At 30.4% G+C, this 24,809-nt stretch overlaps 2 protein-coding genes across 2 annotated transcripts; one reads left to right on the top strand and one right to left on the bottom strand.

Annotated features, from left to right (window-relative positions):
• The first annotated feature begins 12 nt into the window (after window positions 1-12).
• Window positions 13-14,672, top strand: LOC108460541 (RNA pseudouridine synthase 7). The gene is made up of 12 exons (XM_017760059.2): window positions 13-207; window positions 328-371; window positions 491-568; window positions 1,068-1,168; window positions 1,434-1,521; window positions 1,711-1,789; window positions 1,923-2,005; window positions 2,321-2,386; window positions 10,365-10,421; window positions 11,655-11,780; window positions 12,070-12,302; window positions 14,325-14,672. Exons 1-12 carry the CDS (start codon window positions 84-86, stop codon window positions 14,425-14,427), a joined length of 1,182 nt encoding a protein of 393 aa, XP_017615548.1. The 5' UTR covers window positions 13-83; the 3' UTR covers window positions 14,428-14,672.
• Window positions 14,673-20,675: 6,003 nt separating this feature from the next.
• Window positions 20,676-22,297, bottom strand: LOC108459370 (bidirectional sugar transporter SWEET10-like). The gene is made up of 6 exons (XM_017758731.2): window positions 22,151-22,297; window positions 22,017-22,053; window positions 21,724-21,934; window positions 21,476-21,637; window positions 21,277-21,396; window positions 20,676-21,195 (listed from the first exon to the last, which is right to left on the bottom strand). Exons 1-6 carry the CDS (start codon window positions 22,191-22,193, stop codon window positions 20,932-20,934), a joined length of 837 nt encoding a protein of 278 aa, XP_017614220.1. The 5' UTR covers window positions 22,194-22,297; the 3' UTR covers window positions 20,676-20,931.
• Between the last annotated feature and the right edge of the window lie 2,512 nt (window positions 22,298-24,809).

The following is a 24,809-nucleotide window of genomic DNA, read 5'->3' as shown; positions in this document are numbered from 1 at the left end:
AAATACGGCGTCGTTTCGAAGTCTCGTTTTGTCTACTTCTTGAGCGTAGATAGATAATTCAAAAAACAAGTCATCCGAAAAAAATGAAAAGAGATAGAGACGAAGTAGAAGAAGAAGGAAACGAAGAGAGAAACAAAAGGAAAATGGAGATTGTTTGGCAAACTCCTGCTCATCCTGCTCAGAAACAAGATTATATTTTTCACAACGGTAAATTAAATGTTTCTTTTCATAAAAGAAATAACTTCTGTTATTATTATTATTATTATTATTATTATTATTAAACAAAAAAAAGTTTAGAAGCTCAATTTTTTGGCGGGAATTTGACAGGGAAGCGCCATGTACGACCTTACTACTTTGAGTTCGTCTCTCATGTTAGTTTTCTTTCTTTTTCCTTATTTCAGTTGTTAGCAAGTTTTTTAAAACCCCTAATTAAACCCTAATTCTGCTTATCTAATAAAAAAGTTCGATTTTAATTGTTGATTTGGCACAGGTTAATAAACGTTGGGAAGGTAAAACAATAGTGGATTTGTTCGCTCAAGAGTTCAGAGGTCGATCTAGAGATTACTATGTAAGTCATCACTCTTTCCCCTTTTTTTCTTTTGGGCTAAATCTTTGTTTGACTGGAAATATGTAAAATAGAAAGCAGTGGAAGAATGGTTAATAATAATATATTTCCTTCATTGTTTTGGTACAAAGATGGAAAATAGAGAGAGATACAGGGTTAGAAGTGAAGTCGTAACTAGTAAATAAAATTGTTAATTTAAGTTACACGAATGATTCCTTTCATAATTGAAAGGATTGATTTGGGGGAAAGGAAATGTGAAAATATATTCATTTTCTTTTATTGTTCTTATTTTTCTCTTACCAAACACAATGGTAGTGATATCATAGACTCTATAGTGTTGGTTAGTTTGTATTAATTAATTGAATTTGTGATTGCAATGTGTTGCAAGTTTCAAGAAACGAACTTTTTATAAACTTCTAGCAATTGCTTCCTTTACCCATAATTTGCACTTGTTTGAATATGTTTATATATTACGTTTTCTGTTATTGTGGAAATATTGTAGGTTAGTGCTGTCAAATGTGGACGGATACAAGTGGATGGAGAGAATATACCTGTTTCATACATAGTTAAACGATGCCAGAAGATTAGCCACTTCTTACATAGGTTCATCACATTTGCATCCAATGCCTGATCAAATGGAATTTCATTGAATTTTTAGAAGAAAACACATTTTTTGTGGGTATAATGTTCTGAAAAGCAGTTGGTTTTTGTTCATGCATACATTGTTTGGAAAATCTTTTCATATTTTCTAATTTATTTTGACTTGTCTGTGTTTTTGGTTTGCTCTCTTTAAATTAAGTTGTTTTTTGTGCTTCGTGATTTCATTTTGAAGTTATGGAACTTGTAATTGATTTTCCAAAGGTTATAGGCATGAACCACCAGTGATGGCTTGGGATGTTGAAGTTCTTCAAAATGAACCTGATGTACTGACAATTTGCAAACCTGCATCAGTTCCTGTAAGTCTTTGGTGAAGCAAACTTCTTTCAACTTTATGAGTTGGCATTATTATTGGGGCATCTAAAATGTGCTTATTCATTAGATGAGGAGAGGAGGAACCTTTCTTCCTTTCATATCATATGATGTCAGTGACTATATGCCTTTATTTAATTTTATTGGAGTTGATTTCTTTTTTAATATGTATGTAGGTACATCCATGTGGTCAATATCGTAAAAACACAGTTTTGGGTATTCTCCAAGCAGAGTATGGATTGGCTCCTTTGTATCGTATCCAAAACTAGCTACATATGGCACAAAAATTTCACTGTAGACTATTATATTTTCTACATGCAAATCAATTCTGTTTGATAAAGTTTTAAAAGCAGAGGTTTCTACTTATTCCTTGACATTATCATGTTAGCCATTCATCGACTAGATCGTCTAGTCTCAGGACTGCTTATCGTGGCCAAAAATCCAGCTAAAGCTGACATTTTCAGGCAGCATGTAAGTCATCTACAATTATATATATGTTATATTTGTGTGTGTCTGTAGGCAAACATTTTTGCAGTTTTTGTTACAACTATGTTGGTAATATGGAATTACAGACATGCATTACCATTTGATTGTCTATGTAAAATCATTTTAGCAATATGGCTGGATGTTGTGCTATATTGCATGATTTGGTAGAATGATACCTGGAACACTAGCTGTTCCATTTGTCAAAGATAAAAATTTCGTTTCTTTATTGATATGCTTGATTTGGAAATTTGAAATTGTTTACCTTCCTAAAATTTTTTAATCTGAATGTGATGGTTGTAGATCGAAGCTGGACTAGTGCAGAAACAGTATGTTGCGAAGGTTGTTGGAGTGTTTCCGGATGCTGAGGTATACTTCTCGTTCAAGTCAGATGATTCACATAATTTGTGTTCAAATTTGAATCATTCTGCTTGTTCAAATTTGATCATGTGTTGTTACATCTATGTGTTTGGGATCTAGTTATGAGCAATGGATGGAAAATCACTCAAGCTCATTAGTTGAAACCTTTAGGACTAGTTAGAGAGCGACCCATATCTCTTTTATCAACATTTGTTTTATTATGTCCCTTTAAATAGAGATTACAGTAAATAAACAATACCAAACTGAATAAAATCGTACCAAACACAACTATTTTAAGAGTCCTAAAACAACTTATTTTATTCTAAGAGTCGTATTATTACGCCTGTGATTTTGGGATTGATAGTCTAGCTCGTTGAAGGTAAACTAAAACCTTTAGGACTCATTAAAGACGGACCTATATCTCTTGTTTAGGTTTTGATAAAATTAGATTTGCCTTTGGTTAATTGTCCATTCCTTTAAGCATATTTGATCAAACACTTGGGTTTTGTTATTAGCAAAATATTCATCCACATGCTTCTTGCATATTTGTTCCATCTTTGTTTGCATATACTCGAGCTACTTGCATATTTTTGGTCATCATTTTGTCGACCATTGTTTTGCCATTGTGGAGAATCATTGGCATTGAATGCCAAAGTGTTGCATTTGTGAGTTTGGATTGATAGTTGTGAATTAAGAAGAAAGAGAAGAAGAGAGAAGAAGAAATAGGAGATTGCCATGAGAGAGAAATACAAGGGATTGTATTTGAATTTTTAGCTTGATTATTCCCTCAAAAGCTTGGATAGGGGGTATATACTGCAATAGAATGTACAAAAAAGTAATAAGCAAGATTACAATATATATTACAATATATATTTCTAGATTTTACAGCTATTCTAATATATTCTAATCCCTAAAATTACATCTATCATAACGCTCTCTCTCAAGCTGGAGCATATAAGTCATAGGCTGTTAGATTGTTACATATATATTCAATTTGAGGTTTCCTGAAAGCCATAGTGAAAACATCTGCTAACTGATCGTTGCTATGGACATTGATAATGGCAATGCATTCTGGCTTGATCTTTCATCTTATAAAGAGGTAATCTATTTTAATGTGTTTTGTTCTTTCATGAAACACTGGGTTTGAGGCAATGTGTCGTGTTTATTGATCATCAAATATCAACTTCATTTGTTTGATAGTTTCACGTCCCAATTTCTGAAGGAGTTGTCTTAACCAAATAAGTTCACAAGGAACTAACTCAATATGTTCCTTCCACTTTTCATCTTGCTACAACTTTTTGCTTTTTACTCTTTCTTGAAATTAGATTTCCTCCAAAAAGAACACAAAATCTCGAATTGGGCCCTTTATTTGAGGGTGATCTTCCCCGATCAACATTTGAATATCCAACGGTTTGTATACTTCCCCAATCTTCAAAGAATAGGCCTTGTCTAGTAGCATCTTTGATATACCTAAGAATATGTATTGTTGCATCTTAATGACTGACATGAATCTTGAAGAAATTAAAAATAGGATAGGTACAGTGGGTGTTTACCTTTACGTAGAGCAATGGAAAGGTCAAGGTCACTTGGGGTTGGATCAGAAGACGAAGACATTGGTAAAGGGACAAGATTCGATGACGAAGACATTGGTAAAGGGACTAGATTCGGTGACGAAGACAGTAGTATAGGACATGTATCACGAGTCTCTTTACATCTGGAATAAACTTGAGTAGTCGGTGTCTTTGTCGGAGCAATTGTTGAAGAATTAGAATTTCGTGGTTGATTTGTGATAGTGTAAATTTATCAATCATCTTCCTCCCCTTATTTTGGAAGATTCGAAGGCATTTCTTCTTAAAAGAATAGCACTTGTTTTAAGAATGCAATATCGATAGACACCAAATTCCTATTGAGATATGGACTATTTTAAAGGTGAGAGTATCCCAAAAACACTTTTAAGAATTTTGGATCCAACTTAATGACATTAGGTCGAACATCTTGAACAAAATAGGTACTTTTGAAAATTCTTAGTTCCATTGTAAATAATGGTTTGGATGGAGATAGAACATTTTGTGGGCTATCACCATGAAGTATGGAAGAAGGCATGCGATTGATCAGAAAGCAAGCCGTCAAAACAGCATCAGCCCAAAATTTTTTAGGAACTTTCGTTTGAAATAAAAGAGCCTTGGTTGTCTCTAGGAGATGTCTGTTCTTCCTTTTAGCAATACTATTCTGAGATGGCATGCCAACACAAGAGGATTGATGAAGAATCCCATTTTTGGTCATAAAAGCCTCACACAAGTCAGAAAAGTATTTTGTAGCATAATCATTGCGCAAAATCTGGATAGACACTACAAATTGAGTTCTTATCTCGAGACAAAGTAGAAAAAATGAGAAAATACCTTTGACCGATTTTTCATAAAATACATTCATGCCATTCGAGAATAATCACCCATAACAAAGTATCAAAATCCAAGTTTAGATACTACTGAACAAAGTCCCCAAACATCTGAGCTTACTAACTCAAAAGTGGAACTAGCTCGTTTGTTAGATCTCGGTCTAAAGGGTCTCCATTAGTGCTTTGCAAAGTGATATGCTTCACATTCCAACAATGGTAGGTTTTGAAATTATGGACATAACTTCAAAAAAGAAAGAGAAGGATGTCCCAACCAATTATGTGCTTCGATCAGAGAGAGAATAGTAGGACAAGCCACAGATCGAGGAACCCACGAGTTGAAAATATAAAGACCATCAAATATATGTCGTTTACCAATAGTGTGCTTCATCACAAGATCTTGTAAAAGGCAGTGATTGGGAAAAAAATGGGATGGTGCAATTTAGGTCACGAGTAAGCTCACTGATAGATATTAAATTAAAGGCGAGGTTAGGTGAATTTAATACCAATGATAAAGTGATGAATTAAGTTAGGTTAATACTACCAAAATCAACAACTTTATATGTGGATACATCAACAATAGTGACGGGAGGTGAATTTTGTGATTGAAAGGTAGAGAAAAGGTTGGGAATACCTGTCATATGATTTGTAGGCTCTTGAATCAGCCATGCTACTAGGCCTAAATTTCCCTTTTCTACATGAATCCACAAACAAAGCAAAGGACGCAATTATATAACAAAAGGTAGCAAAAAGTCGCCAAAAAACAGTCTTAAAACAATACGCGAAATGTTGAACAGTACCCAAAAAGTACCCTTGAAATAGTATCAAAATTGTGACAAGAAACCAAAAACAGCCTTGAACCACCTCTGGTCAATTACTCAACCATTGGGCTTTGGTCGGAACCCTGAGTCGATGTTGGAGTCAAAGTTTGGTGACAAGAGCACTCATTCGGCCCCATGTGCCAACACGTGGAAGAAAGGTGTTGTTGTTTGGGTGGCATGTGAGCCCCACACGCGGTGGTTCAAGCCATTAGAAACTATAGAATGCTTGTTGAAGTGGTGGTGCTTCTCCTCGTGCCGGCAGTGTAGACTAAAACCCCCCCTTAAAAATAACCCACGAAAAAATACCTAATCCCTTCGCAATTCAAGCAAAACATTGAAACCATAAATCCGAATCGAAAAGCTCTAATGCCATGTTATCGGGAATAGAGAAAAGCAAATATAGGAGAATAAAATGGATAGAAATTACTTGTATTTCATCTCTTTAGTTAGTGTGTTTATATACAAGCCTATTTAGGTTAAATAAAGAAAGAAAATAAATTAAAACCCCAAAATCAATCCTAAGAATCTGAAACAAAGATGATAGCATAAGGGATGAGTCACTTAGAACATACATTTTTTTTGTATCTGCAAGAGGATGTTAGAAGAAAGAGGATGACAAAGCATGTACAACCAAGGCATGTAAGATGAGGATAAGATGGTTGTACTAAAAATCAATAGAATAAGGACTTTGGTTCTGCAAAATAGAGAAAGACATACAATTAATAAAATAGCCTACAATTAATAAAATATGGTCAAAAGCACATAAGTTAAGTATCCAAGGGCCATAGGAGGAAGATTGTGTTAGACAAGCAAAACAATTACTTAGTTGAGCAATAGAAACCATAGAGGAAGCTTGTTGTTTCAAGGCTTGATATTGTAAATACTCATCATAGTTTGTCTCGGTTAATGTGATGGATTTGGGGTTTGGGGGTGCTTAGGTATTTGGTAGTGGAAGAAGTCCATCTCTTTTAACTTGAGCTATATGGGTAGTAGGCTAATTTTTGTGAGGAGGCCGTTTATGTAAAGCCCAAAAGGTGTCACGTGTGTGACCACTTGTCATAAAATGTGCAATGATATTTGAATCCTTTGCTTTTCCGTTTTGATTACCTCTTTGTTGGCTTGTTTTCCATATGGCTAACATGGAGGATTTAGTCTCAACCTGGTTAGAGGAGATGTGAACTAGATGATCTTGGGCTAAGGCTATATTTGCTCATAGACCTATCAAGGCAAGTACCATGAAAAATTTCTCTATTGTTTTTTATCAGTAACTTCCTCAAAAAGAGCCATAAGAATGTTAAATTCTTCCAAGTTTCAACTTTAGTGAAATAGTCATATCTTGTAGATTTTGTTGCAATGAGCAAGATCTAACACAACATGGTATATAAAGCCTTGGCCTTAGCCTAGAGTTTATAACAAGTTTTGCAGGACTAAAACAATGTAACTTTGGCTTGAGAGAATGTCGCTATAAGCTACATAGTTGTGCATCAAAGTTGACATACATCTTTATTTTTCTCATAGTTTTTATTAGCATAATTTTTCTAAAGGCTTAATGATATTATAAGCCCTTTACCTATTTCGCAAACATCAATTAAGTCCCTCCAAATCTTTTGCACCCAATTGAGTTCTAAACCTCACAAAATTAATCAAACCAACTATTTGACTGACATTGACCGTTAGTGTCTAATGGAATTGCTGACATGGTCATTAATGGCCACTAAGTCAACCAGCGGATGCTAGTGTGGAAGTGCCATATTAGTAACTATTGTCATTACCATTAACAAAAATAAAAAATTCAAAACATTTTAAAATAATTATTTAAAAATTTATGTCTAGATTTGAACCTAGATACCCATTTGTCTAGATTTATTCTATTTGGATTTAGTATTTTAAAAATTATAAAATTATAAAAAATTTATAAAATTATCAAAACTTATAATATGATTTAAAAATATTTAAAAATTATAAAAATCATAAAAGTTACAACACAAAGTACTTAGCTTTCATGCATGCCTTCAAGTATGGATTTTACCAAAATCCTAATCATAGATCCTTTAGATCAAAGTTACCATCTTTCCTAGTCTTGATGCACTAAATGTTTGAGTTTGTGATTTGCATTCTAAGAACATGTGAAATATTTTTTGTTCTTTCAATTGCGATTTCCTTTTCTATAATAAATTTTTTATATGTTCTCAATAGACTCATTTTTAGCCAATGTTAGGTTTGTCCAAATTGAGTATTGATAAAAGTTTTATGAATTTTGACCACCTCAATTTATATTAATAATTAAAAATTAATTATAAAAATATAAAAATGTTCTTTTTATTTTAAAATTTTTAATGTTTTTTATAATATTTAACAAGTTCTATTAATTTTATAATTATTAATGATTTTTATATTTTATAAATCTTTTATGATCTTTTATAATTTTGAAGAACCTACATCCAAACAGAATGAATTGGACAAATGGGTGTCCAAATTCAAATGAACTTGGATAATTATTTGTTCTGATTTATTCTAGACTTAAAATTTTTGAATAATTTTTATTTTTTGAATTTTTTATTTTAGCTAACATGGTTGTGCCATGTCAGCATTGGTTGGTAGACTCATTGGCTATTAACTGGCACATTGGCAATTCTGTTAGAAACTGACAGTCAACGTCAGTCAAAAGGTTGGTTTGGTCATTTTTGTAAGTTCAATGGCTCAATTGGGTGCAAATGGTTTGGAGGGACTTGATTGATTTTTTCAAAATAGTTTAGGGGCCTATGATACCATTAAGTCCTCTCTAAATGATCTCTGTACTGTTGTCCCATAAACCCCAACTCAATAAAAGCAGCCCAAGAAATATAGTTATTACTATCTTGTAGTTTGGTAATAGTGATAGCATGTGAACCAAAAATAGAGAAGGGAGGTTTGATAGAACATGAATTGAAGTTTTAATCATGTTGAGAGAATTAAGAAATACCAAAATATAAAGAAAAGTAGAATACCAAATTGAATGTATCACTAGTGTTGAAATGACTAGGCACGAGGTCAGAATATGGCTTCGAAAAATGGTGGCCAAAAATGAGTCCACATGCCAGCATGTTGGGAGTGAAAAATGGTGGCCGGAAATGAATCCAGGCTTAGGTTATATAAGAGGAATTTGTGCCTTGAGCATGCTTAGCGCCCTTGACAACATTGGCGTGTAGCTCACACATGTGCTTCTGATGATATTTGACCAGATGGCTTGTAGTTGGCTCTTTTAATGGAAGGGGTAGTCAGAAGAAAGAGAAATGATAAGAAGAAATAGGATGTGAGAGAGAAAGGAATAGTAAAGAGAAATAGAAGGGATTGAATTTCAATATTTTAGCTTGATCTTCCTCTCAAGCTGGGATGGGGTTTTAGATTGTAATAAAATGTATAAAAAAAGGAATAAGTAAGATAATAGCTTATTACACAACCTATAATTTCCAGATTTTACTGCAAAGGAAGATTGAAACTTTTTACTTTTTATAATGTCTTATAAAAATAGTTCAGTTCATCAGAGGAAGATTGAAACTTTTAAGACTCGTCAAGAGAAATCCAAATTTCTTTTTAGGGTTTTGATAAAAAGACAACTTGCCTTTGTTTTATTAATTTCCCCCTTTTAAATAGAGATTATAGTAATTCAATAAAGTAAATAAAGATGAAGTCTTAAAAATCTCAAAAACCACTTGCTTAAAATAGTTTGGCATGTTTCTAATGTTTTTGAGTTTGTCAAAATCCGTTTCAAATTGTTTTAAACTTGTTTTTATGAATAAGGTTTGATCTTGCTTGATCCCTCATAATGTTGAAATTGAACAAGGAGAAAGGTTTTAACTTGTTTTTACTTATTTTTACCCTCGAGATTGGTCTCTAGAGTCAAAGTTTGTAAAAACAAGTTCAAAACAATTCAAAACAGATTGTGACCAACTTATAAACATTAGAACATGTCTAACTATTTTAAACAAGTGTTTTTGAGATTTCATAAGACTTTGGAAATATTTTACAAGAATTTTTTTTTAATTTTCATAAAATGGTCTAAGGAGAAATTTGTAATTTTAATATAAATATTGTTATTTCAAAAGCTTGGTCGATCAAAAGTAACACTCCCCCCTTATCATAATAAAAATTTTAGAGAAATTTACCTTTAGCAAACTCCTAATTCATTTAGAGATTTTCAAATTATAACACCCTCCTCAACAAAGTAATCCGTATGAAAAATATTTTTCAATGCTTTTGCAACACTTAAGCGACGCTTAAAAATAGTTTGATATGTTTCTAATGTTGGGGTACTTTCTTTAAGATTTGCCTTTATTCAATTTGACATGCTTTTTTTAATTATTGTAATATCTATTCAAATGGACGATGAATAAAACAAAAGCAAGTCAAATTGTTAATTGGGGAGATCTTTTATAGTAGATTATAGATTTTTAATTATTAGAATCATGGCCAAATTAATGAAGTGTATAAATGTTAGGGTTAAATTTGTTGAATTTTTAGAATTAGGATTAAATTCAAATAATGTGTAAAATATTAGGGGCTAAATAGGTCTTTCTCTGATGAGTCCTAAAGGTTTTTGTCTCTTTTTGACGAGTTTGAGTGGTTTTCCCGTTCATCGCCCATGACTCAATCTCAAATTCACAGCCGTAACAAAGTTTTATTGAGATCTGGTCTGACAGTAAATTAATATCAGTAGTTGTTAAATATTTCTGCACTGTCCTCTCATGATGTGCAAAGTGTTCCCGTTTGACCCTGTAATGGTTTTCTTTTTCAGCAAGTTGTTGATGCCAACATAGAATACAATGCTAGAGAGGGAAGGAGCACTGCAGAGGTGTGTTTTTTATAGATGTTCTAATGAGATTATTATTGTGTTTGTGTTTCTCCTGATTAAAGTTGTCCCAAAGGTCTGCCTAAAAACTGGGAGGGTTTGGGCAAAAATATATGCCCGAAAAATGGACTTGGGCAAAAATAAAGCCCGTTTAAAAAATGGGTCGGGCCTTGAGTAAGGTTTTTTTGGTGCGGCCCAAATTTGCCATAAAAAGAAAACCTGGTTGTTTTGCTGCTGATTTCCCACTTTTTGCCTCTGTTTTGCTACTATTTTACTATTATGTTTGCTACTATTTTGTTGTTAATATTTGGATATTATATAACACTTGTTTTATTGTTAATTTTCTACTATTTTAGGGCATTTGCTTGTTAATTTGTATTTATCTTAGTGTTATTATTGAAGTATAAAGATTTTTTAATTTATTTTCAATTTGTTGAGAAACATTTATATTTATATTTTTAGTGTATTTGGTGTATTATAATTTTATATAAAAATAAAATTAAAAAATATTAATACAGGTAGACTGGGTCGGGCCCAAGTTTTAGCATTTTTTTCTGGGCTTGGGCAAAATTTTATGCTCATTTTTAGGCCTGGGCCTATCAATTGGGCCTAAAATTTTGTTAGGGTCCAGCCCAGCCCATAGACAACTCTACTCCCGACACATGATTATAGTAGATGTAAACCATATGTAAGATAAGAGGAAGATACATCAGATAAGAGGAAAAATACAAAGGAAAATAAGATCAGTTTTCTTTTAAGTGTGACTTATATATTTACTGCAAACTGATACATTACACTTCACTCCTTTCTCTCTTTTTTGATGATTTGCATACTAGATATATTCATGGCCCTGAAAGACACAAAATGTTAGGTGTTTAATACATGTTCAAAACTAAATGCTGCCCCTTTTATTGATTTTCCTTAAATGGCACAGTAGTGCCGTAATTCCTTTATTTTTTTTTTGTTTAATATTCTGTTCGACTTAATTATAGTGGTGTTTCTCATTATTGCTAATCAAAGTCATTTGCTTTGAATGACTCAATAAGGCTGTAGGTGATCCATAAATCTTTGAACTCTAATTATGTAGGAATTTCTCCTTTCCTATGGCTGGAAAATTGTGAGGTTTCCGAGGATGTTTCTTATCCATTAGTTTATTATCTGATTAGAAATTTATCCAATTAAATGAAAGTGGTTCGCTGCTGTACTGAATCATAGAGCATCTTCCCTTTTATGCAGGTTGGCATCTCTAATGGTGATACTACCTTGAAGGGAAAGGCTGCTTGTACAAAGTTTACTAGGATTAGCACCAATGGGATTTATAGCATTGTCTTGTGTGAACCAGTTACCGGCCGAACTCATCAAGTAAGATTAATGGACAGAAAATAATAGGCAACTTTTTTAACACGAACTGTGTGTCTTGGAAGGGATCTTACTTTTATTTCTTTGACAATCTAGAAAATAGTTTGTATTTGTGAATGCCACAGTGAACTTATTTTGCATTTTTGTCTTCTGGATGAGTAATACATATGTTGTATTATCAAGGTTTTGTTTGTTAGGAACACTTGAAGGTTCCTTCATATTTTTCTAAATAATTTTGCATTTGTCATTTCCAATAACGGCATATTTTGTGACTAAAATTTTCGGTTTGTAGATTCGTGTGCATTTGCAGTGTACAGGTCATCCAATAGCCAATGATATGCTTTATCTTTCAGACGATGTTGTTAGTCGCTCTACTTTAGGAACAACTGCTGATAGAGCCGCATCTCTTTCTGGAGGTTCTCCCGAAACCAGTTGTGAGAGTCATAAGGAAGAATACAAGTACTGTAGTGAAGATTTCAGCATCGATCCTATGTGTACGCACTGTCCTAATTTAGCTCCAAACGGGTAAGACGCTTCTTATTAATGTTCATTATAATTATCCCATTCTCATTACAGCCCCATCTATGCTTGTCAATGATGCATTAGTCGTAATCTTATTTGAAAAATTGGTTACACAAAATGACATATTCTGTTTCGTACTGTTCTTTTTCATCCATGTGATGACACCATAAAACGTCTGTGCGAATCATTGGGTGATGTCTGACAAAGAATCTTTGTTTGGTCCATAATTGTGTCAAAAATATTCTTCTTCAGTGCACTTCTTATTCCCTTTGACTACAATGTGTACAAAATTCAACATGGGCGGTTATTCATTCTGACAATTAGGTGATACAATAACATGGGCGGTCATTCTGTTGTCCATAGTTCTATGTTTTTTTTTGTAAGAACTTGGTAAACTAAAAAAATTTAGAGGAATAAGGTAAGTTTTTTTGATTATTTAGAAAAGTACATAGTTTTTCTTTCTCCAACTGTGACCAGCGGGATTAATAAAAAATTTATGTGACCGTCCACTTTAAACAATTTCTGATTCCACCCTATCACATGGCTGGATCAAAATGATTAAAGTAAATAGAAATAGGGGCAGCTAAAGTATTACACGTGTAAAAGAGATTTAGAAGTGAGATATATTAGTCAAATTTTTGTTTGAATCCTTTTAATATGTTTAAATTTGATATTTAATCTCAATGCTTTAATTTATCAATTCTAGCAAATTTTGAATTAATTTATAAAAGGATCAAAATTTGATCTCTATACTTTAATTTATCAAAGTAAATTAATTTGATCCTTTTATCATTATTTTAACATTATGAAGGATCAAATTTAATTTGACCAATATATTCCACTTCTGACATAATTTATGGTCAATTTTTATTTTAGTACTTATATAATGTTAAAATTATGATAAGTATAATCATTAAATCTCAAATGTAAGACTAAAATAAAATATGACTTATATTCCACTTCTAAATTTCTTTTACCCTTCACGCATTCCAGTTTACCTGCCCCTGTTTCTATTTACTTCCATCACTTTGATTCCGTTCTGATAGTGGAATAAGAATTTTTTTTTTTTTCAGTGGATTGACACATTTCAATTTTTTTTTTTTAGTCTTGCCATTTGATGTGGTGGAACCACTGACGAAGTGTAACCTATTTTTTTAAGTAGTCAAAAAGTTACCCTATTTCTCTAAGTAAGTTTTAAATTTACAATAATTTTATAATAAAAACAACCATGGTTCTGGGTTTTTTTTAATGTGTATATAGAAAATGAAAGTTGAAAAAAGAAAATGGGAAAAGAATCTTCAGCCAGTTCAAACAATCTACTCTTATTGAATTTCATATGCATGATCAACTGTTCTCCATTTATTACTCATTTAACTTAAAAAAAATTGTTCCTCACTAGAACAGCATAAACCTTAATTTTCTTTTTTAGTCTTTGATTTTATTAAGTAGGGTAGAAAGCCAGAATTGAAGGCAAGCTTCAAAAACCAGTAGTGCTTGTGTCTTGTGATCTAAGATTCGTGCTTTAAACAGCAATAACTATTCACTTGCTTGCCAGTCCGTTATCTTATTAATGTAGGAGAGAAGCAAGGTAGTGGATTAAGTTGGTGAATGTGTTTTGTTTCATTCGGATCATTCCTTTTTAGGGTGCTACTTGCTGTTAAATTGTAATGTAGAATGAGGTTGGTTTCAATGGAGCCCTAACTAGTCAACTTGGGTCCTGCCTCAATGGCAAGGTGGTTTAGCCTTAACTATCATTCTTGTTTAAATCTGAATCATGGTTAATAAAAGTTAGGTTGTGTTTTTACCAAAGCACATTTGAGATACTAGGGACAGGATATGCTTGAGACCAGCTTTTTCATTTATTTGTAGCATCCTACTTATAATCATGTCCAAAAATAGGTCCAGCATTAGTGTTAGATATGATTACTTTAAATATTATATTACCCCCAACTTGATATTTTTCCAAGTACGGAATCCAATAGCTGGACTTTCAACCATCTCTGACTGTTATGGTCTCTACGACAGGTATGATGGGCATGAAGAAGGATTATGGCTACACTGTGTGCGTTACACTGGACCGGAATGGGTTTACGAATGCCCATATCCTGACTGGGCATCACTCACTTAATTTCACTCTTCTTTATATATTTCCGAGAAAATGCAGTGCCGTGCCAACCATTCTTGTAATTTTCTGAAAGACAATTGACCCCTTTGGCTGTCAAGCAATTAATTTTGAAAATTTGTTGTAGTAATTGAAGATGATTCAATAGTGCAAATAGTTTCTAACTGCGAATCTACAGCCTATTTGTTATCGTTCAAATGCTGATATCTATTTCATAATATTACATGCCCAGTTGAAGCTTCGCACTTTCATTATTTCTTCTTTCCTCGTATTATTTTTTAAGGGAACATCAAGAGGCACAACCTTTAGTATTTATATATAGATTATGGTACACAACATTTATTATAAAAAATTTGTAATGTTAAAATCATGTTAGAATTTTTTTTCAAAATAATATTTATTGATTTATAAAAATAAAAGCTTTTTATGAATGGGTTGGGATTCAAATATATATAAATATTTGAAACAGTAATTATGGTTAATATGTTAATATACGGGAGAATGTAAAGTGTAGATGGCGACAAAAGTTGAGTGCATGTGGCTTTAAATTTGTGCACTTTTTAATGATTGAATAGAAAGACGACGAAAGTCATTAGCGTAAGTGATGTCATGCAGTGCAGCTGGTGTGGAAGCCATAAATAAATCAGAGTTCAGATATAAAGAAAACAACTTTGTTGCATTGTTTTTTTTTGGTTCTGGGTGATCTAAACAACAAACAAAGGAATGGACTTCACCTACAATGCCACTGAAAAACACTTCCTTTTGCTTATGTAATATTACTCGTCTTATCATATACTCAGCATAACTTGCTAAAGAAATAATAATAAAAGCTTCACTTATTTCTACGCTATAAACCATATTTTTGTACGCGCAAGCTATTGGATTCAGTTTGGTTATTGTTTAGTCTACTTGAGTCATCCAACATGTTGAGTTTATGTATCTTAATTTTTTTGGTCAATAGTAATTTATCAAGATTTTTATTAATTAATATTACAAATCTCAATTTGAACTTTAATTCAAATCCAAAGTTTAAAAGTGAAACATAAATAACCTATTCAAACTTGATGCCTCGAATTTCAAATTAAAATTGAACTTGTTTTGGTTTGAAGTTGACTTGTTGGCTTGGTTACACCCTAGCTCGTTGCTTGTCCTTCTAACTTTTATGTCAATCATGTATCAAAGTATCAACTTTATCATCAAAATTTTAATACATATTATTTTATGCATGGGAAGTTTGTTGCGATTGAAACATGGAGTAGGAAGAGCTAAGCATGAAGTAGTACCCCATAAATCTTATCTTGCATAAAGAGAAAAGAGATCATATTTGCCTATCGTTCATTGACGCCAATCTCAATTATTAGAACCCTTTTTTGTTATTTGGATCGACGAGATTTGAGGGATAAAGGGAAAAATCATAAAGAAATGGAATGTATGACTTGCAAAAAAGCCCCATTTCTATGCAATATAAAGCTATTAGTCCCCTAATCTTATCCTCAAATAGATTATAAAATATAAAATGTATCCAAACTAATGTAAATTATAATATTTTAAATAAAATGCACATTTTATATAAAATATAATCCCAATTTAAAGTTTGGAGAACTTTATTTACTTTCATGATTGGGATTATGTAAAATATATAGAGTCATAAATTAATTAGAATCGTTGTTTTACAATCCTTGATTAATTACAAACATTCTTTCATTATGGGAATGCATTTGTTTGCACATGGGTTAATAGTAAGATCATCATAAATTAATCAACATTTTTTAAAAAGATTTATTTACTTTCATAGTGTATGTTGGTGTGGAAAAAATTTATTAGCAAATAAACCTAAAAATATAAAGAAAATAAATGATTATTTATGTTTTGCACTATTGAAAAAAATTATTGAATAATGTATAATAAAAATATTAATTTTAATAAATTTACGAATTTTTAATATTAAGAGAGAAAAAGTGAACATCACTTATGTGCCTTCCAGATGAAATTCGAGTAGTATTATAGGAATTCTTATGCCTATCTAAGTAGGTGTTGAAGCTGTTGATTAATAATAAGTGATGTACCTTTGAATTATTAATACATATAACTAATAATTAATAACCCTTTATTTATATATTTTTTAATTACTTACAAATATTTTTAAAAAATATTCCAATAATTTGTGCATGTTACTCTCTTCGATGATGTGCACGTAATTAATTTGAAGTGCATTCCCCCACTGAATTCTAAGGTTTGTAGGGACACCATGGCTTCATGCTTAGGGACCTAAAAACGAGTGCCAAATATGTGGAAACAATGTGACCCAATTCTGATTAGATGTAAACAAATTTACGGAACTGCATTTGGCTACCCAATTCTTTAAGGTTTAGGAAAAGTTGAATTGGGTGACCTGAGTTAAGCATTCTCTCGGGTATTGGAATACCATTTGTAAATGCCCTAAATTCCTGTGCCCCAAAACCTTCTTTTTCACCAATGCCTAGATGTAAAACTGACATGGTGGGCCAGTTAGACTGACTTGATTCGCTACTTTCGAGTCATTGGACACTAAAGATCATAGAATCTATGATTCTCCACTATTTTGATTTTGGAGGCAACCCTTGTTTGCTCTTAAACATCAAAACCTTTGGGCTACTTCTCGACAAAGGTAAAAACATTCCTTGAGGAATAAAAGAATCATTTCAGAAGGTACTAACTTCATATTGGCAAAATGTGGTTAGTGGACCGCCTTCCCTTAATCTACTTTACCCTACCCTCACTTGCCTTCATATTTATATAACATTACACCCATCATCTCACTAAATTTTTTTTTATTTACTCTATAATTTTACATTCTCAAACAGTCTCAATATGTTGTAATATCAATACCATAAATTACGAATAAAATCTTAAATTTTGGATTGACAATACACAAATTATGGTTCAAAATTATATATTTACTTTTTAATAAACAAATTGTAATAGAAATAAGAATTATCATAAAATATTTAAAAAAATAAATTTTATAATAAAGATAATTTAGTAAAATGTGATTGTACGTAATCTTATAATAAGATAATATAACATATCCGTATTTCATCTTGTAATCTTACATATCCTAAAATTAATGTTTTGCGTATTCTTAATCTAGTCAATATAGCGAATTGCCCTCAAAAAAAGATAAAAATGTTGAGATATGTAGGCCATGTTGCATTTTATGCCCACTTCTCCTTTTTTAACTTACCCTAATTAAAATATATATAGCAACATTTTAATTAGGACCTTGTTTTGAAGAACAAACCATTTATAATGGAACCCCATGCCAAACTGTTTGTTATATTTTACATAACACTATACGTTTTTACTTTAATTACATCACTTATGAATCTGCCACATATTTGGTGTATATACTTGAAATGGATATTAAAATCAAAATTTTTTATCTGATTTTTTATTTAAATCTTACCTCTCCAGGGTGTTATATGATTAAGTCCTTTATTATTCATTCACTAAATGGAAGAGCCAATACTAAAAGAGGAAGATAAAAAATGAAGGGGTATCAAAGAAGGATTGGCTTTCAATGAGAAAATGTCATCCTACTTCTTGACTTATCCTATTTTAGGACCCATAAATTGTTGTTGTTATTATCAAATCTAATACCCCTTCTGAAACCAAGCCTTTGGCACATCAATTTTGCATTTTCTTCATCAAAACTCAAATCAAAATACATAGAATCTGTTGAATTGTATGTTGCAAAGATTCTATTTACAACTTTTAACTCTTTTGTCTTTCATTTTGAGTGTATTGCTCACTTTTGGCATTCTAATTAGGTGCCAAAACATTTTGTCACCATTTCAGAGAGAAGCCTATCATCTTTCTTTATTTTTTATTTTTTATATAAATTTTATCTTACTCTTCTATTTCATTTTCACCCTTTTTTAGCCCTTATATTTGTGATTTTTTTTTGTCAAATCGCTTTAAAAAGAATGAATAATTTATTTATTTTTAACTTTGTTGACGTTGTGTACACATAAATTACCATATGGACGATACATCAACATTTAATTAATTTTTAAAATTTAAAAATTCCAAAAAATTAAAAATAAAATTATAAAAATATTTTTTAAATTTTAAAAATTAATTAAATGTTTATCGTCATCTATATGGCAATCCATGAGTATATCACATCAACAAAGTTAACAAGCGTAATTTTTTCGTCCATTTTGGAGTGATTTGATAATAATAAAAAATACAAATTTAAAAGCTAAAATAAATGAAAAATTAAATAAAATACTAAAATAACTTTTTTGTAAAGTTAAAGGGCCAAAAAGATCATTATACCAAATTTCTTTAGCGATAAATTTGAGCGACTTTAGCCTCATGGGAGTAACTATTTTTGTTTGGTGTCACATTCTCTTCTTTAAGGGATCACATGCTAATTTAATTTTTTTAAAGGTTAATAACTATTTTGGCTTTTGAATTTGTCTATTTATACTTATTTGGTATCTATTTCTTTTTATTAAATTGTACTTATATTTGGATTCTCTTATACACTTTAGTACCTCAATAGTAACACTATTAAAATTTCCTAACATGACACTAACGACCAATCGAAAGATAGCACTTGGTGGTGGCAATGCCTAATAAAATAAGTAATTTTTAAAAATATATAAATTTATAAAAAAATAAAATTATTGTACATTGAGAATGAACATGAATAACAATTTATTCAGATTAATTCTAGATTTCATTCTTAATAAATGTATATGTTTTAGTTTTTCTTTATAAAATATCAATTTTATATTATGATTTTGAAATGAAAATATATAAAATTATTTCACATCTAAAATGAACTTAGACAAATGGTTGTTCATATGTAAATGAATCTAGACATCCATTTGTTCATATTCATTTTGGACTTGCTGTTTTTAGTAAGTTTATATATTTTAATTATTTTAATAAGATACATTCTTTCTAAATTATTTTTGAAATAAAACATATATAATTTATTTTTGAAAAACATTATTTATAAAAATATAAAAATTATTTTACGTCCAAAATGAACATGGGCAAGTGGAAGTATAGATTCAAACATTCTTGGACGTCAATTTGTCCAACTTCCTTCTAAATGAAGCTTTTTTAATAATTTATAATTTTACTTATCACTATTGATATAATATGTCATGATTTTTTTAATTCTTTAACGTTTTATAAAGTATTCATCTACCAATATTTGATTTTATATATTTCCATATTCATACAATCAATTCTTTTATAAAAGAAATTTAAAATATAAAAATTATTAAAAACATATTTAGAATGAATTTGGATAAAGTGACATTCATATTCCTCAGCATCTAGACATCTATTTGTCTATATTCATTCTGAATATTAAATATTTTTTATGATTTTTATAAATTTATATATATTAAAATATTTTGATTTTATATACTTTTAATTTCAAAATAATAATATAAAAATATGATATTTAAAAAAATTAAATATATAAAATATTTAAAAAATAAGTTTAGAATGAATCTGAACAAATTAATGTCTAGATTCAGTTGCATCTGAACAACCATTTATTTATATTCATTCTAAATGTAAAATGATTTTTATAATTTTATAAAACTATATTTTTAAAATATATATATTCTTAAAAATAGATGTTATATATTTTATTTTAGGTATTTTAAATTTCAAAATAGTAATATAAAAGATAATATTTTATAAAAGAATAAAGAATATATAAAATTACTAAAAAGTAAGTCGAAAATGAAGCAGAACAAATGGTTGTTTAGGTTCAAATAAATATAGACAATTATTTTTCATGTTGTTTCGGATGTAAAATAATTTTAATATTTTTACAAATTTAAATATCTTTAATATTTTATTAAAATTGATCATATATCATGATATAAGATCGTCACATGTCATTTTTCTATTATATCAATAAATTTAAAATTACATGATATGAGATCGTTACATGTTATTTTTCTATTATATCAATAAATTTTAACAACATCACTAATTAAATGAAATAAAAATATATATTTAAAAGTCAGCGGCTCAAACCCAACTATAGTCCAGAATCGGAGAGAAAAGGCATAAAAATTAAAATATTAACTGAATCCAGTTTGACTTTTAACTTTTGATCTTCTATTTTGGCCACCTTAATGGACGGTCCTTTTTTGGGGCATAATGAACTTTCTTATAAAAGCCTTAAAGCAAGGGTTCTAAACATAAACATTATGAAGGTATTGGAATCAAACACATTCATTACCAACTATCAACATTTCATTAATTATAAAAACATGATTAGCAGAGTTACAGATGAAAGATTAATACTAAGAGACGACATAAATTGAAAGATTCAGAACACATTAAACATATTAATTTAATTAAGATAAATCTGGGGATTTTTTTTCTTTTTCTTTTTTTTTTTTTTTTGCATGGGTTTCAACCCAGATTTTTCCATGCAAAAACCTCACAATATGACGTTGCATGCTTAGAATAATTCTAATTCCACTTTCAGACTTTGTTTGAAGCATCTGCGGTGTTGTTAGTCTTGATATTTTGAGCTTCACCGGTTCCGTCACCATTGTTGGGGTTAGGACCCACCGCGTTCACTTCCAGAGACACCGTCGTCGATCCCAGTTTGACGACGTCGACGACTACTTGCTGAGCCGATAATTGAAGCTTGGGATCTTCCACCATTTTCTTGGGGTAGTTCTTGTATATGGCGTAAAGAATCATTTGAAGAATTCCAAAGATAAACCCAAGTACATTGGGAACCTGTTAAGATGATTAGATGTCAAGAAAATGTTTCTAATGTTAAAAGGAATTCCAAAACATGAAATATGCTTTACAACATACAGCAATGTTCATATCCTTCAACAAAAGGCCATAGAAGAACCACATCACTGCTCCTAAGGTGAGGAAAACTGATAAAGTAAATGGCATATACTCCACGCTCTTGGTTTTTATCACTTTTCTCTGCAAAAAAGAAAACAGCGAAAAGTTTTGAAGGGAAATCAATTAGATTAAATATGGGGTTGGCTTGTTTTATGCTTACCAAAATGCCGAGAGGTGCAACGAACACACACAAAGCGAATCCCATGCAAATGTATCCAAGAATTTGGAGACGGATCAAAGGGTTTTTAAGGAAGAAAGTTGAGAAAAAGATGACTCCGAACCCGAAAACATTGAAGAGGAGGATAAGTTTCAGTGTCACCAACTGAAATTCAACCATTTGTAAACAATCAAAATATGGGAAATTAAAGAGGTACACAACTATACATATAATAGTATATAATATAGTACCTTTTCCTTCTTTGGGCCATAGTAAAAGTAAACAACAATGTAAAAAGTCTGAATGAAAACGCAGAAAGTGTTGATGGTGATGAGAAGCATAGCATCCTTCTTAAGGAGTGCATAGTAAATCCAAAGCATCGCACTGAAGAGTGATACCACGTAAGGGATTGATTGGTACCCTTCCGATGTTCTCTTCTTGTATATTTGGTAAAATGTTGGCCTGAAATATGATATATATATATAATATCATCAACCGTTGAAACAATACACTGAAATAAAAGCTGACAAAAATGGTGACTTACAGGGGAGCAAGGGAAACCAGAAATGAAACAACGTTTCCTAGAAGAAGAAAAACAAATATGAAATATCAGATATTGAGAAAGAAATGGTGATTTTGAAGTTGAAACCTTCATTAAAAGAATTCAAATATGTATACCCAGAATGCCAAAAACGAAAGCCCAAGAGACATGAAGAGCCATAATATCTGTTGTAAATTCCCTCTTTCTTTGTTTCAAAAACAAAGTTTTGATTGATGTCTCTAGTGATGAATGCACTCTTGGGGTCGATATTTATAGTGATGGAAAAGGGTAGGATTACGGCTTATTCTACTTTTTTTTTTTTTTTCATGCAAATATGCAGTAGATTCCATTTTGATTCTCAATATTATTCCTCCAAATATTTTAATATTTGGACTCACTTGACCTGAATGGACAAGGATTTTACAAACTTAAGTTGACTCAACGTGATTTACTTTGTCGACGGCTAGCAAATTTTGTTGGGAAAGTTTAACTTACAAGTTGCATATTTGTAAGTGAGTTAAAATTTATTTTTAAAGGATTAAATCAAAAAATTATTATTTTAAGAGAATAAAGTGTAATTTTCTCTTTTATTAAATTAAAATTTTATATAACTTAAAAGATCATAGTAAAATTTTATATGAGAGGTCGAGAACTCGATTCCATCCTTATCAAGAGCTACAAATATATTAAAAATAAATCATATATCGATATAATCTGAGTTGGAAAGGGAGAAAAAAAAGTGGTGAAGTTGCAAATAAAAAAAATATGGAAGGTTTTTGAAAGAAAAAACAAGGGGTAGTAGTGAACTTTTCAAGATTTAGAGATAAGCCTTTTTAGTTTGGTTGTGAATAAGCATTTGTAAGGTAAAGTCCCTTCCCCTAAACTCTAAAATTAGTTAAAAGGGTTATGTTTTTTATCCCAAAAAGGGTGGTTGGTGTTGAATGGAAGCAGCCCACATTTTACACCAAAGCCCCTACTCGAGAGTACCATTCCTAGTACATACACAAAATCACTGGGGACCCACCATTGTGTCTTTATGATGTGTCTTCCAACAACTGGTTTTTAAGGTTTACAACTCATACTTCACATTCTTTGTTGCGAAATTTTGCTTTTCTCCGTCACGGTAAGACCTCCCCCAGCCACGTCGGATTAGGCCAAAAGTTGGAATACAATTAATCAAGTTTTAAGGCTTCATTTACTTCAAAATAGGTTTATTGTTAAGTAAAATATTTAGTGGGAAATAAGAAAATGTTGTTGAAAATTTACACTGTCCTTACAGTTAAAAAAAGATATTTTTGAGAAGATAAAATATTTATTTTAAATAAGATATTGTAAAATAGAACATTTAATGAAATATAAAAATAGTATTTTTATTAAAATATACTTTTCTTTTTCAACTTAAGTTAAAATTAAGGTTTAGTTTGAAAATAAAATTGCTTGTTTACCAACTTTTTTTTTTTTTGTTTGAAGTCATGATTTGAGTTAAGAAAGACTTTTCAACTTCGATGGTAAATAAAACCATAGTTGAGAGATGTAGTTATTAAATTAAAAAAATATTTATGAACAGTAAAATGAATAAGTCTAATTAACATTCACTTTTTTTTTTATATTTTAACTAATTAGATATTTTATTATAAGTTAAAATATGTCATAGGTCTTTACACTCTTCACAAATTTAGAATTTAGTCTATTTACTTTTATTTCGAGGAAATTAGTCCATTTACTTTTCAGATTACAAAATTCAAGTTCAATTATTAAAATATTAATTTTTTGTTAAATTTGTTGGCGTGATATTTTGGAATAAAAATATTCACCTAGTAGCAATGTAATTAAAAATGATGTTGTAATAAACTTGAATTTAACAAATTAGTTTTAATAGTGTTAATAGTTAGACTTGAATTTTGAAATATAAAAAGTAAATGAGCTAAATTTTAAATTTACAGAGAGTATAGAAACTTATGACAAATTCTAACCATTAGCGACCAAAACTTTTATATTTATACTAAGATATTGATGGATGTAAGTGATAATTTTTGTGTACTTATATCGAATTTTACTATGTGAAAAATAATATGGATGGGTTTTGATCATTCTAAACTACTAAAATAATTATTTCATATATTTTTCACCTATACCAAACAAATAAGAGATTAAGAGTGCTTGCTTCATAATGTATAAATAGCTTATAGTTTTTTTTTAAGTAATCTTCTATCTCATTGTATCATTGTTGCTCAAATATGATTCAATATTATCTCTTGAAGAACCATTCATTTAATGTTTTATTCATTTTATATAATTCTAACTTATTAATACCAACAATCTTCATTTTTTAATGATTATTTTTCTTAGACATTACTTGATTGAATATGTCTAACTACTTGATACTATATATAAAGTGAACTTAAATTTTATTTAATTAAGTGATAATTAAGATATTTAGAGTTCTATTCAAGTAATAACTCTAATTTAATTACATCAATAAAATAAAACAATTAAAAATAAAATTAACAAAAGCTTTTTGTAATAAGATCATATCTGCTTTTTTTTTGACATAATACTTAGAATTACTCATAATGTAACACCCCCTACCCGTATCTGTCGCCGGAATAGAGTACGAGGCATTACCGAGAAGCACGAAACACTTACAGATAATTTAAATACATTTTCATAACAATTTGTTTTGATTTCATAATATTTCATATTTAAGCTTTATTCACTAAAGTATTTGAAATATCATCTTTATGCAAATAGCACACATGAGGTACATAATTCTATAATTATGAATGAACACATTTA

This window comes from Gossypium arboreum, chromosome 1, assembly GCF_025698485.1.
Source record: "Gossypium arboreum isolate Shixiya-1 chromosome 1, ASM2569848v2, whole genome shotgun sequence".
Classification (NCBI taxonomy): domain Eukaryota; kingdom Viridiplantae; phylum Streptophyta; class Magnoliopsida; order Malvales; family Malvaceae; genus Gossypium; species Gossypium arboreum.
The sequence above is the reverse complement of the archived record's forward strand: the minus strand, read 5'-3'. Positions and strand labels throughout refer to the sequence as shown.